The sequence below is a fragment of the Gavialis gangeticus genome, unplaced genomic scaffold (genome assembly GCF_001723915.1).
Source record: "Gavialis gangeticus isolate Ggan-Ray unplaced genomic scaffold, GavGan_comp1, whole genome shotgun sequence".
Taxonomy (NCBI): domain Eukaryota; kingdom Metazoa; phylum Chordata; order Crocodylia; family Gavialidae; genus Gavialis; species Gavialis gangeticus.
Window position 1 is genome coordinate 103,541,162 of NW_017729033.1, and position 12,500 is coordinate 103,553,661.

The window sequence follows — 12,500 nt, forward strand, 5'->3', positions numbered from 1 at the left end:
ATTGACGCGAGCAAGAACGAGGAGGACGAAGGGTGAGCGCTGGCCCGGGTCCGTGTCGTGGGGCCGGGTGTTCGTGCCCGTGTGTGCTGCCCTGTTCCTTCTGTCACCCCGGCGGCGCTCCTCCTCCAGCGGCTGCCTTAGCTCCCCTTTTCCCGCGTCCTTCGAACCACTTCCTGCCGTGCCCGTGGCGGGGCCGGGGACCCCCCGCCCGCTGTTTGGGAGATGCCTTTACACGCGCGCGCGCGCCCCCCCCCCCCCCCCAAAGGCTCGGGTTTGCTGCCCGTGTAGAGGTGGCTGCCCGAGCTGTAGTGAAGGTGGGGAGCGCGGGGGCGGTGTTGGCCGGGCCTGGCTTGTCATCTTAGGCCGTATCTTAGGGGGACCCTCCCGGGCTGCCGGTGCTGGGGGGTTGTCTAAGTGGTCCTGTGCCGGGTGGCAGAGGGAGACTGTATAGTAAACAATGGCATGTTGCAGGTAGCAGCCGCTTTTTTCCTAGCGTGTGGCGGGGGAAGCCCTGTTGGGCAGGGGGAAGGCCTGGGTTGTTGCTTAGTTGCTGCTCCTGTAGTGGCGGGAAAGTTCCTGGAACCTGCTGTTGTAGAGGAGACCTCTGGGGTGGGGCTAGTCTGCAGCTAACAGCCTGGGACCAGTGTGCCCTAGGTCAGGACCTGGATCCTAGGGGAGCCTGCTTAGTAGCTGTACTGGACTCCAGGTTACCGGCATCCCTTTATTTTTCTGGCCCATGCTGTGGTGTTAATGTAGCTTGCTGTCAGGTGGACTTCAGTGTGCCAGCAACTGCTTCTGGTCCTCTGTCAGGAAAGTTCTCTGCTCAGGTTGCTACTACTTCAAAGCCTGGTTTTTACACAGCTTGCTAGGACTCCTTTTAATGGTAAAGGGAATCTGCTCCAAAAGGGCTGGGTTCTTTTAAAGCTTTATTGTTGCCTGTAACAGTAGTAAGGTTCCAGAAACTTCAACCAGAAAATAACACCAACAGCAAAATTCCTAGTAATAGTCTCTGATTCTCTTCCTTCTCAGGATGAAATGGCTCTTTACAGTTTTGCTTTTGTGTTAACTGTTTTATTTTTGTTAAGCTTAATGCTACTGCACTCTTTTTTCATTTGCTTCTGCTTTACTTTGTTGACCAAAACAAGAATATACTACTTGTTAGCTTTGCTGACAACCCAGCCAAAACGGTGTGATGGAATCTTTCTCCTGCTGTATAAACAGAGTTGCTCACAAGTTCTTTGCAGCACCCTACTGGTGGGTTATGGTGCATGAGTCTGAATGCACCTTGTTTACTTTGAGTCCAAATTTATTTTGTGGGGCTTGCATTTTAATATAAATTGAGCTTTTACCTGTTGTTCTTCTTACACATTATTTTTCTGTATCTTTGAAAGACAGTGTATCTAGATCCCCACTAGTTATTCCAAAAAGTTTAGCCTACAGACTTCTAAGTTAAATACCTTTTAAAATACTATTCAAAAGTGCTTAAACTTGACATTTTTAAATTTTTCTTATATTGAGAATAGGATTAGAAATGGGTTAGCAATGCACAAATTAGGAAAAAAAATGTGGTTAATGTAGATATTCCATTATATTCTGTTTGATAGGCAGTAACTTACCTGATTTCCAGAGTTTTGACTTCTGGGTTGTTCTTATTTAGTGATGACTGCTCAGCGACTTTGAAAATCTGGCTGCTTCTATTTAGGAGTTTGGGATAGTCAGACAGTGCAGTTTGGAGACTTTAGTGGCTTTGGATGGTCTGACAGGTACAATTTACTGGAGCTGATGTAAACTCAGAAAACTACAGCAGCCTTTGGTTTTGGAGCTGTATTACTGTGTGCTACTACAGTGAGCCCATTTCTAGCAGTAGGAGGTATTATTGAGATGTATCCCTGAGCTGTGATCTTCCATTCCGCTGTTACTGTTTTAGATTTGCCATGTTACTGTTTTAGACTTCTACCCTGTAATACTGTGGACTGTTTGCTAGCTTCACTTTATGGTTGCTGTTGGCTCTTCAGTTCTGACTTGTTTAGACACTTCAGCATCTGTGCCTTATAGGTAGTGATGATGACTACACAGTGTTAGTATATTTAAAAAAAAAACAATAATCCCAATGCCTGGTTAAAAACTTTAATTTTGATCAGTTACTTTTATTAGTTCTCTAATTGTCCAAATTCTTCCCTCTTCCTTGTGAGACAAGTCCATGGCAAGAAGAAGGGTTAAATATTTTTAATTCTAAACGATCAAAGCCTTTGATGATAGGACATTCAGAAGAGTAGAGTGGGGGTGACATCTGAGTGGTTTAGGCTACTGTCAGCCATAAGTCCCCTGAACAATTCTTGATGATTAGTGCTTAAATCTGAATCTAATAGGATTGACTGCAAAACTATAAAATTTGTGTATTAGATGCTGCATGTAGGATTAAGCATGTAAATGACAGCATCTTTTTATAATTCTTTTTATAATCTGTGATTATGTAACTACAGTGTAGGAAGGCTTTTTAGAACACAACATATTATTGTTTTTCCACAAATATAAAAGGGAAAGATGAAGTGCCAACTCAGTGTTGCTAAAGGGTATCATGCTGTGCTGCTGACTCTTTTTTTTTTTTTGGTTTCATTTTTCCAGTTTTGAGTCCAACGAAATTAGGTTCTTTCAAAGTTCACTTTTTATTTTAAATTCCCTTGAAAAATGTGTCTTAGTGAATTTGTTGTGGAAAAAGTTGTCTTGGATAACTGCTTAACTTAAGCATGTCCTGTAAAGTCAGCTCTTAATTTTCTGAAGACATCAGACAATGCTTGATATGAAGCAAGCTAAAGCTTTGTATATAAATTAAGAAACACACCACTGTTGACTCTCTTCATAGCAGTAAAAGCTTAATCAAATTTACATCACAAGCATGATTTTACCTGTGGTTAGTAACTTAAATTTAACTTGAATTCATCACTGATTTGCCAATAGGTATGCTATATTTCTTTAAAGTCTCTCTCCAACTAGCCATTGAAACCAAGTGGTACTAAAGTATCTTAAGGAAAATAAGTGTACTTTCTAAAAATACTGAATTTCTTGATCTTTTCAAATTAAGCACTTCCTGACTTTAGGCTTCTAGTACAGTTGCCAGGACCTTGTTCAACACCTTTTGTACACAACACATTAAGTCAGGATTCATGGTGGTGGAGTCATTGATGTTGGCAGTCTCCAGTGTTGTGAAACAGAAGTAATGTATTTTTCTCTTAAAGCAGTGGTGTTCCACCTTCGAGCCCTACGGGTGTGGGATTGGTCTGTGGGTGTGATCTAGCGCACTGGCCCAGCTCCACATGCCAGTGTGATCTGCTACAGCAGACTGCGTCATTTGCCTGTAGGGCTCCTTATAGGTCTGGAAACTTGGCAGCAAGGGAACAGCAATTAATAGATGTGCACCGATAAAGACTGTTTTTTTAGCCAGTATCGGTAGCTGATTCTTAAGCGACCATATTGGCTGATGTCAATCCAATAACCAATATTTAGTAATGATGCAAGGCATTTTAAAGTACTGACAATTTTTTTTTTTCTTTTGGCTGTACTTTAGCAGCCTCCTGCATCACTGTATTGGTGTCCTGGCCCTTAAAAATGGCAGTGGGGGTGTTTTGAATTAAAGCTCACCAAATGAGCTTTAGTTCAAGAGCTGTTGCCACCTTTAAGTGCAGGGACGCTTTGAAGTGGAGCAGAGCCCAGTGGGAGGAGGGTGGATGCCAGCTGCCCACTATGGGCTTGGGGATCTCTGTCCTGTTGCCTTTGCCCTGGGAACTGTGCTCCAGCTGCATGCCTCCTGTCTGCCCAGCAGCTGAGTGCACAAATTGCCACCCTTACTGCAGCCAGGTGGTCAGAGGGTGCTTGGCAGCCTCCCACTGTAAGGGGTCTCAATCTTACCCCCTCTCCCCCAACTCCCTTTCCCCTCCATAGACTTACTGCAGGGAGCTGTTGTCCATGCTGCCTGGCTGTATTCTTGGCCGCGTGCATGCCAGGCAATATGAAGAACATAGCTTGCTCTGCACTGCTCGCTCCCAGCAGCCCCAAATAGGACCCCTTGCAGATGAGAATGCTGTAAAGAGAAACCTGCCAATTTGTGAGGGCACATAGGCATCCGGGGGCCCTGGCCAAAAGGCATAATTATTGATAAACATTGGCTACAATGGCCAAAAAAAAGCTGATGGCTGACAATGTCACTTCCCTCTTATAGGTGCTGATCCAATGGGCAGCTGATATATGTGCACACCCCTAGAAGTTAATGCTGCCACTGCTCTCCTGCTACCAAACTTCTGGGCCTGTAGAAAGAGCTGTAGTCTAGATAACATGGTTTGAGGGCTGAATATGGTCCACTGTTCTACAGGGTCAGCAAACCATAGCTCGGGGTTTTCAGTTAAGTTACGATTTCGTAATCTAAAATGCATTGGGGTGCTAGGGTATGGCGGGAAGACTCGGTGCTTAGAGCAGAGGAGAGGCTCAGTGGATGAAGGTTATTTCAGTGCTACAGGTCTTACTTGAAAGCCTTCCTGTTCTGCAGTAGCTTGTATAATACCTGAAAACAGAGAGCAATATTTAAAACCATAATTTTTTCCTTTAAAAATTCAACTTAAAAATTTTACTTGTAATTATTTTTTCACTTGGTTTGGGATTTTTTATTAAAGTTCTCGCTCCTGTATTTCTGCTGATGAATGCCTACTTGGTTAAGGATAACTATCTTGTGGATGAGGTTTTAAAATCATAGAAAATCAGTGGTGGAAGGGACCTCAGGAGGTCATCTAATCTAACCCCCTGCAGGACCAGCCCCAACTAGATCATCACAGCCAAGGCTTTGTCTAGTCAGGTTTTAAAAGCCTCCAAGGATGGAGATTCCACCACCTAAGTAACCCACTGTTTTATTACCCTCCTAGTGAGAGTTTTTCCTAATATTCAACTTACACTTTCTGTGCTGTAACTTGAGACCATTGCTCCTTTTTCTGTTATCTGCCACCACTGAAAACAGTCTAGTTCCATCCTCTTCAGAATCACCCTTCACATATAGTTGAAGGCTGTTATTAACACCCCCCCCAACCAGTCCTTTTCTTCTCCAGACTAAATAAACCCTGTTCCTTCAGCCTGTCTTCAGGTGTGCCGCAGCCCTCTAAGCATTTTTGCCCTCTGCTGGACTCTCCAATTTGTCTACATCTCTTCTGTAGTGGAGGGCCCAAAGCTGGTCACAGGACTTTAGATGTGGCCTCACCCGTGCTGAATGAAAGAAGACTGAGGGAAGTGATTATTCCCCTTCAACACTCCTACTAATGCAACCCAGTATGCTACTAGTGTTCTTTGCAACAAGGACACACTGACTCATATTCAGTTTATTGTCCATTGTAACCCCCAGGTCCTCTTCTGCAGAGCTGCTGCTCAGCCAGTTGGTTCCCAGCCTGTACTTGTTCATGGGATTTTTCCATCCTAAGTGCAGGACTTTTTGCACTTGTCCTTGCTGAACCTCATGAGATTTCTTTTGGTCCAATCCTCCAATGTGGCAAGGTCTCTTACCCTTTTTTTATGCCAGAACTTCAGAGAACTATTTTAAAATGGATTTTTCCTTGAGTAGGTATGAAGAAGGCTTGTCCAGTAGCTTTAGGAAGATTCTGTTCCCAGGGTAACTTAAATTTGATACGAAGTATAAAGTAATGCTTCCTTTTTAGGAGCCAGGATATTTGACTTTGGTACCTTTTTCTCAGTACTTTGTGTTAGGAGTCAGAAATCAAGTCACTCACCCAATTTATCTTCATATTTATAATTAATATAAAAATCAAACCTGGTTGAAGATTCCCACATTAAGTTGCAGGATCACTTACTGGAAAAAGGATGGATTTGCAACTTATTGTTTGTTTGTTTTTGAGGTGGATGGGGCATGTCCATTGCTTAATCCCAGTACGTGATTTTTAAAAAGTTATCATCATTACTCTTGGCATAAGTACTTTAGACTCATTTTCCAATGCTTCCTATTCCTGTGGCAAAGCCATGAATTGGTATTTATGCATTGATGTGTAATCTCCTTTTGTGGTGGCCATCTACTCTGAAAAATATTTTGGGTGAAGATGACAGCTCAATTTATCTTGCGCTGATCCACTCATGATGCAAGTTAAATCAAACAGAATTTGGCCTGTAGGATCTTCATTTGTAGGAATGTATGAGACAGAAATATTCCTTCTTATTTTTAGGTTTTCAGGACTGGCAAAATAAGTTAGTGAGACGCAAATGTGAATTGTCACCTCTACATTGACTGGGGTATATCAGTTTGTATGGCATAGTTTCTTGAAATGTACCAGAATAAATATAGAATATTGCTGATAGTGCCTTAGAAAGTTCTTCAGTTGAAGAATGACGTTTTGGTATCTTATTTGTCCTATACTTGGCCAGTTCTAACATGTAAACATTCTTTGTCTTCACAGAAAAATGTTCATTGGAGGCCTTAGCTGGGACACTACAAAGAAAGATCTGAAGGACTACTTCTCAAAATTTGGTGAAGTTGTAGACTGCACTCTGAAGTTAGATCCTATCACAGGACGATCAAGAGGTTTTGGCTTTGTACTGTTTAAAGAATCTGAAAGTGTAGATAAGGTAGAGTATTCACATTTTTTTTTTTTGTCTACAAGAGCTATAGAAAGATACAACTTTGAGAAGTGTGGGGGGGGGTTGTTTTGTTTTTTGTTTGCCCCCCCCAACTTCTTAGATGACCTGTAGAACTCAAATGCAGGGAGCAGTATTTTTGGAAGTAATGTTTCAGGTTTGTTTGAAAGGTGCTGTATCATAGCATGTCATCCTTAAATGCTACAGTAATTGTAGCAATTGTACAAAAATATCTTGGATATCTGTTATTTTAGCCTGAATTGCTTACTAAGGACATTTGATCCTCACATGAGCTACATAGGTGGTGATATATAAACCATAGAAGAAAATCTGTTGATATTTTGGGGGTTTTTTTAACTTTCTTTAGAGTGTTATCTTAAAATAGGTCCTCTTTAATTATCTCATGTGGTTTAGAGCCATTGTGATTCTTAGAAGCTTTCTGGGAGGACATATGCAATAGGAAAAAAGGTCTATATTGTATATCTTCTGTTTTGGCTTTGCACAGTAAGTTACCCCATTCAAAAAATGTACTCCATAATTATGCCTTACTGTAAGGCTATGCTCCTTTGGTAAAAATAGTGATGATGACTTAAAAAATCTAGTTTTGAATTGTGGCTAAAACCAACATTTTTTTTGAACTTCAACTTTTCATAGGTGATGGACCAGAAAGAACACAAACTGAATGGAAAGGTGATTGATCCTAAAAGAGCTAAAGCCATGAAAACGAAAGAACCTGTTAAAAAGATTTTTGTTGGTGGCCTATCTCCAGACACACCTGAGGAGAAAATAAGGGAGTATTTTGGAGGTTTTGGGGAGGTAGGTAACAGTTGACTTAATCTAATTCCTTTTTAGGGGCTGTTGGCCTTGAAATTTTAAATTTGTCAGTGGCACTCTTCATGTGTGTTTCTAAATTATTGAGGCTAATGTTATTTGCCTGACAAGAACCTAGTCATAGTAGCTGAATTATTTTTAAATTGGCCTCATTCTCTTGCTCACTTCTCTGAAATAATTCAAGGGAGAAAAAATACTGCTCTTCTGTCTTTTAATACATGGTAAATATAGTATTGGCCAATCTAAGTTCCTGTAACATTTCTAATGCTGGTCTAAGTAGCTGTCTACTTTTACAGTAGCCTGGGAAATGGAAGCTTTCAGTTGCTGCCAGTGCAATAAATAAAATTGTAAGGGAACCTGGCTACCAAGTGATCATGCTATAATGCTATAACTTGGTTACAAACAGTTCAGTTTGCAATGTACCACTGACCATAATTGTCTTCACTAAAATTTGGACTTGTAATTTGGTTGAAGAGACATCTTGTAACTAGGTATGCTTATTTAGTGAATATTGTAAAATTGTTCTTGTAACATGGGTTTAGAAATATAATGGTTAATAAAAATATCAAGATGCTGAAAATTACAACTTCTCTATAGCAAAAATAGCTAAGTAGACTTCCTAAAAACATGAAACATTTGATATCTGTAGTTGTTCTAACAAGATTAAGGTCAAGTTGGAAGTAAGTTTCAGGTGCAGTATAAACATTCTTTGGGTACTGTGTTTATTCAGGTACTCTTATGAAGGAAGATAGATGCTTCTTTCCTAACTAGTGCTTTGATGTGCTGTAATGCCTTCCTATGAATTTGAATCCTTACTCCAAAAAACTGAGAAGTACGGTGAAGGAAATTCCCTTTTGTGATTATGTATTGGATAGATTTTAGTAAGTTCTTTCTGAACATAAACAAAAGATTGCATAACACAGTTTCTTTTGATGATGGCAAAAACGTCTAAAGTATATGTAGGCCATAGATGGATGGATGTATATGTAGCGCTACAAAAAGCGTATGTACAGATATGCATCCCACCCTTTGTGTGACTGAAATGTTTTTTTTAAAAATAGGAATTTCTCTGCAGTGGTATGTTTTTTGTTATGCCATTTCTAATGTTTGTAGAGTTGCATGTAGTGCTAAGGTTGGGGGGTCCCTTGCTCCCCCAGCATCTTACAGTGGCTCTGCTCTTCCATTATTCATCATCTTCCCCTCCAACTGGGGAGGAAGGGGGTGATAGAGACAGGTTTGAGGACAGCTGTGGCCACTGCCCATGCAGCCACCCTCTGGAAGGTGGCAAACTGTCAGAGCTCACTTTTTTGTTTTGGACTCCAGGGCTATAGTACATGTAGTGCTATAAATGTACACCTGGCCATGGAAATTTATTACTTGGCAAGCTGGTTAGCTTGTGTGAGTTTCATGAATGAAAATGTGATCATTTGATGTACAGAGTTGTTCAAATAAACTGAGGGGGGGTTTTGTTTGTTTTCTTACCACCAGGTGGAATCTATAGAGCTCCCCATGGACAACAAAACCAATAAAAGGCGTGGATTCTGCTTTATTACTTTTAAGGAGGAAGAACCAGTAAAGAAAATAATGGAAAAGAAATACCACAATGTTGGGCTCAGTAAGGTATGCTGAAACTTCTTAGTTAAGGAGTCCTACAACTGCTTAAAGTAACGGAGCAGATAACTTTCTATATGTGAATGTCCATAAATAGTTTCTTTAATTAGGGAGTAATATCCTGAGACTGTATAGGCTAGCCATGGTGAGGCATCTTTTTGGCCATATTGCTACAGAGGCAAAAAATGTTCTAGGAATCATGATGTGTGTTTAGGTACCTTTTTTTTTCCTGTGGACGCAGGATTCTAACTCCTTCACTTTTCTGTCTTCCTTGTTAAGTTTCTGGCTTCAAACACAATAGTCATCCTCTTCTTTCAGGGGCTTTGCAACAACATGTTTTCCCATGGCCCAGGATTCCCACTGGCAGGGCTTGCTGCACCATTTTTCCCTGCTAAACATAAGTGAGACTTCAAGCTGTCACTTCCTTTCTTGAAAGTTCCTGCATCTTTCAGAGGTGGTTACAATTCCATCAAGAATTCCCTTAGAATTTCTTCTCTGCAACCTTGCTTGCCCTTCTTACTCTGGGTATTGCCTAAGCTTTATCTGCACTTCTGGAATGGTTTACATTGCTTTATGCTGGCAGACTGCTATCACATACTTGCATCTTGGCTTAATTGTTCACAGACATGGGAAGTTTTCTTCGGGATAACCATTTAAGAACATGAGGGTGAAAATTTTATTAGAATGGTATTGAAGTGACAAAAAATTATTTAATTGGATGCTAAACTGCTGTAGTTTGGAAGCTCTGTCACTTGTGTGATTATTGATGATTGGGAATCTGGGTTTTCTACTTGCTACAAAAAAAAAAAAAAAGCAATTAAAACCTTGATTTTTCTCCTTTAAAGGAGGAAAAACAGAAAATGGTGGGTTTCCCCATGCAGGCTGGCAGAGTTCCAGCTTGCAGGGGGCTTGTGGGAGTGAGAGAAGGGTTATCAGCAGGGGGTACCAAGTGCATATGCACACATACACATGTGCATGGCCAGCCCACAGCCTGGAGAGCAGCTCCCATAGGTGAGTCGGGGTAGGGGTTGAAGCCCACGTGGTGAAGGACAGAGGGATCGGGGGCAGGGGTGTCTCTGCAGATTGGTGGGTGGGACCTGCAGTAGCACGGTGGCATGGGAAAGCTCATTACAGCCAACATGAGCCCTTTTCCACCCTGGTGAAGCACCCCCTGGCTGCTTTGCAGCAATGGCATGTGGTTGTGCCCTTGGCTGCTACCAGGCAGGCTGGGGGCACCTCACCATGGTGGTGCAGAGCTCCTAGTGATGGTAATGAGCTTCCCGTCCCCCCTCCCCACTCTGCCCTGCTGCACCAGATTCCATGTGCCGGGCTGCAGAGCCCAAGCCTGGCCATGCTGCCTGTGGGGAGCGGGGAGCTGGGCTTTATACTACTGTGATGCAGCAGCTGCTTCCTCCCCCATGCAGCAGCCTAGGCTCAGGTGGTTGCAGATCCCAGTTCCTGGCCTTGTAGCCCTGGCAGCTGGGGGCCCTCTGGCAGGGTTGGGGCAATGGCATGGGCAGGGCACTGGCATATCAAGGCTGCTCAGCCCCACAAAGTGGTAGTGGGGTGGAGTGGGGGGAAGCAGCCATAGCTGGACCCATGTCTCAGGCAGAGGGCAGGGGGAGCTCTGGTTTTTGGGTTGTTTTTTTTCCCCATAATAAACCCAAAGTCAAGTACCAAAGTGTATAGATATTTAGAATTTATTTCATTATAGTAATTGAAGCACTGGTTGGCTTCCAAATTGCTTTAAAATGGTAAATATATCAATAAAATTGTGCTCAACTGATAGAGGTGTGTGTATTATAGTATAAAAGTGTGTGGATGGTGGGGTTAACTAGAGAAGTTACGTGGGGTTTTGTTTTGTTTTTTGTTTTTTTGTTTTTTTTATCGAAGTCCGTGATTCTTAAACACGAAAAACCAGGATCCCTGTTGATTTTTGGAAGGAAAAAAATAAGTAAAAAATTAAATTTTGCGTGGTTCAGTATATAGGCTGAGAACTAAGTTGTACTCAGACTAAAATTGAGTAAAACTAAGGTTGCTTTCCAAACTCAGGTTTGTTTCCAGTATTCTAAGACTGAGGCAGGGGTGGGCAAGATGTGGCCTGCCAGGCCATTCTTTCCAGCCCACAGGGCCCTTAAAATTTAGAAAATACTAATATTTATCTGCCCCTGGCTGTCTGTCATGTGGCCCTTGATGGCTTGTCAAAACTCAGTAAGTGGCTCTCCCCAAAATAATTGCCTGCCCCTATTCTCAGGTTTGAAATTCAGGTGAAGAATGAAATGGAAACAATTCTTTGAGAGTTGTTGTCACTAGCAAAAATGATATCACTGTTTTTCCTTCTACAAATGTGTAGATTCACTGTTTAGGTTGCAGAAGCACCGGATTTTTATCCGGTACAGTTAACTTTAAATTCTCCACTCATCTCTTTTTTTTTTTATAACTCATTGGTTGCTTAAAATTTTTAAAGACTTTTTTTTTCTCTCATTAATAGATTCTGGCTCTGACCTTTTTCTCTCTTTTTTTTAGTGTGAAATAAAAGTAGCCATGTCAAAGGAACAATATCAGCAGCAGCAGCAGTGGGGAAGTAGAGGTGGATTTGTTGGACGAGCTCGCGGGAGAGGTGGTGGTAAGTTCATGCTTAACTTCGACCTGCTTGTTTTAGCATGAGATGAGTGTTTCAATATTCTCACATTTAGTAACTTATGCTGCAGGCCCCAGTCAAAACTGGAACCAGGGATATAGCAACTACTGGAATCAGGGGTATGGCAGCTATGGCTACAATAGTCAAGGGTATGGTGGCTATGGAGGATATGACTACACTGGTTACAACAACTACTATGGATACGGTGATTATAGCAGTAAGTACTAAAATTGTGTTATCCAACTTCTGCTTTTAAACTTCTGTTGTGAGCAGGGAGGGCATATAGCTCTGAGCATGCTAAAGAATTTAAATTGCCTTGAGTATGCAGCCAAAATCTTTTAATTTCTATCTCACCTACTTCTGTTATATGTGAGCCCTATGTTTTTGGGCTCATCTCAAGTAGTGTTGACATCTAGATTTGTCAACAGCAGTAGAGCATAAAGTGATGCTGACATGCACTTCTGGCTTTCAGGGTTTTTTTTTTTTTTTCAGTGGATTTTTTTTTTCTTCCCCCCTTGTGGGTTATGGCATCCCTGCTGACAAGCTGTGGAACTGTTTTGTATCCTCTCATACAGAGATTTCAGTGTGACATCACTTTACACACAAGGTAGTGCACCTCCAACTGTCTTAGCTTCTCTTTTTTGCCACAGGTAGCAAGTGGAACTAGCTTTCATGTCTTCAGGCTGGACTCTCCCTCGGCCTACTTTTAATTTTTGTCAGCTTCTAGAGTCAGATATAGCCTATTCAAATGCAGGTAGCTCTCTTTTGTCCCTCATTGGGATCATATTGGACCTTGGGT

General features: G+C 41.8%; 1 protein-coding gene across 2 annotated transcripts in view; it reads left to right on the forward strand.

Moving 5' to 3' along the window:
- Positions 1 to 6: 6 nt before the first annotated feature.
- The window catches only part of HNRNPD (heterogeneous nuclear ribonucleoprotein D), a 17,445-nt gene continuing 4,951 nt past the window's right edge, over positions 7 to 12,500 (forward strand). For both annotated transcript variants that reach the window (XR_002099228.1, XM_019526079.1), the window contains exons 1-6: positions 7 to 32; positions 6,441 to 6,609; positions 7,273 to 7,434; positions 8,938 to 9,069; positions 11,587 to 11,686; positions 11,772 to 11,918. Coding sequence is in view for 1 of the 2 variants with exons in the window: in XM_019526079.1 (XP_019381624.1) it covers positions 6,445 to 6,609; positions 7,273 to 7,434; positions 8,938 to 9,069; positions 11,587 to 11,686; positions 11,772 to 11,918 (706 nt within the window). In the remaining variant the exon portion in view is untranslated. The remainder of the gene's footprint in view (positions 33 to 6,440; positions 6,610 to 7,272; positions 7,435 to 8,937; positions 9,070 to 11,586; positions 11,687 to 11,771; positions 11,919 to 12,500) is intronic.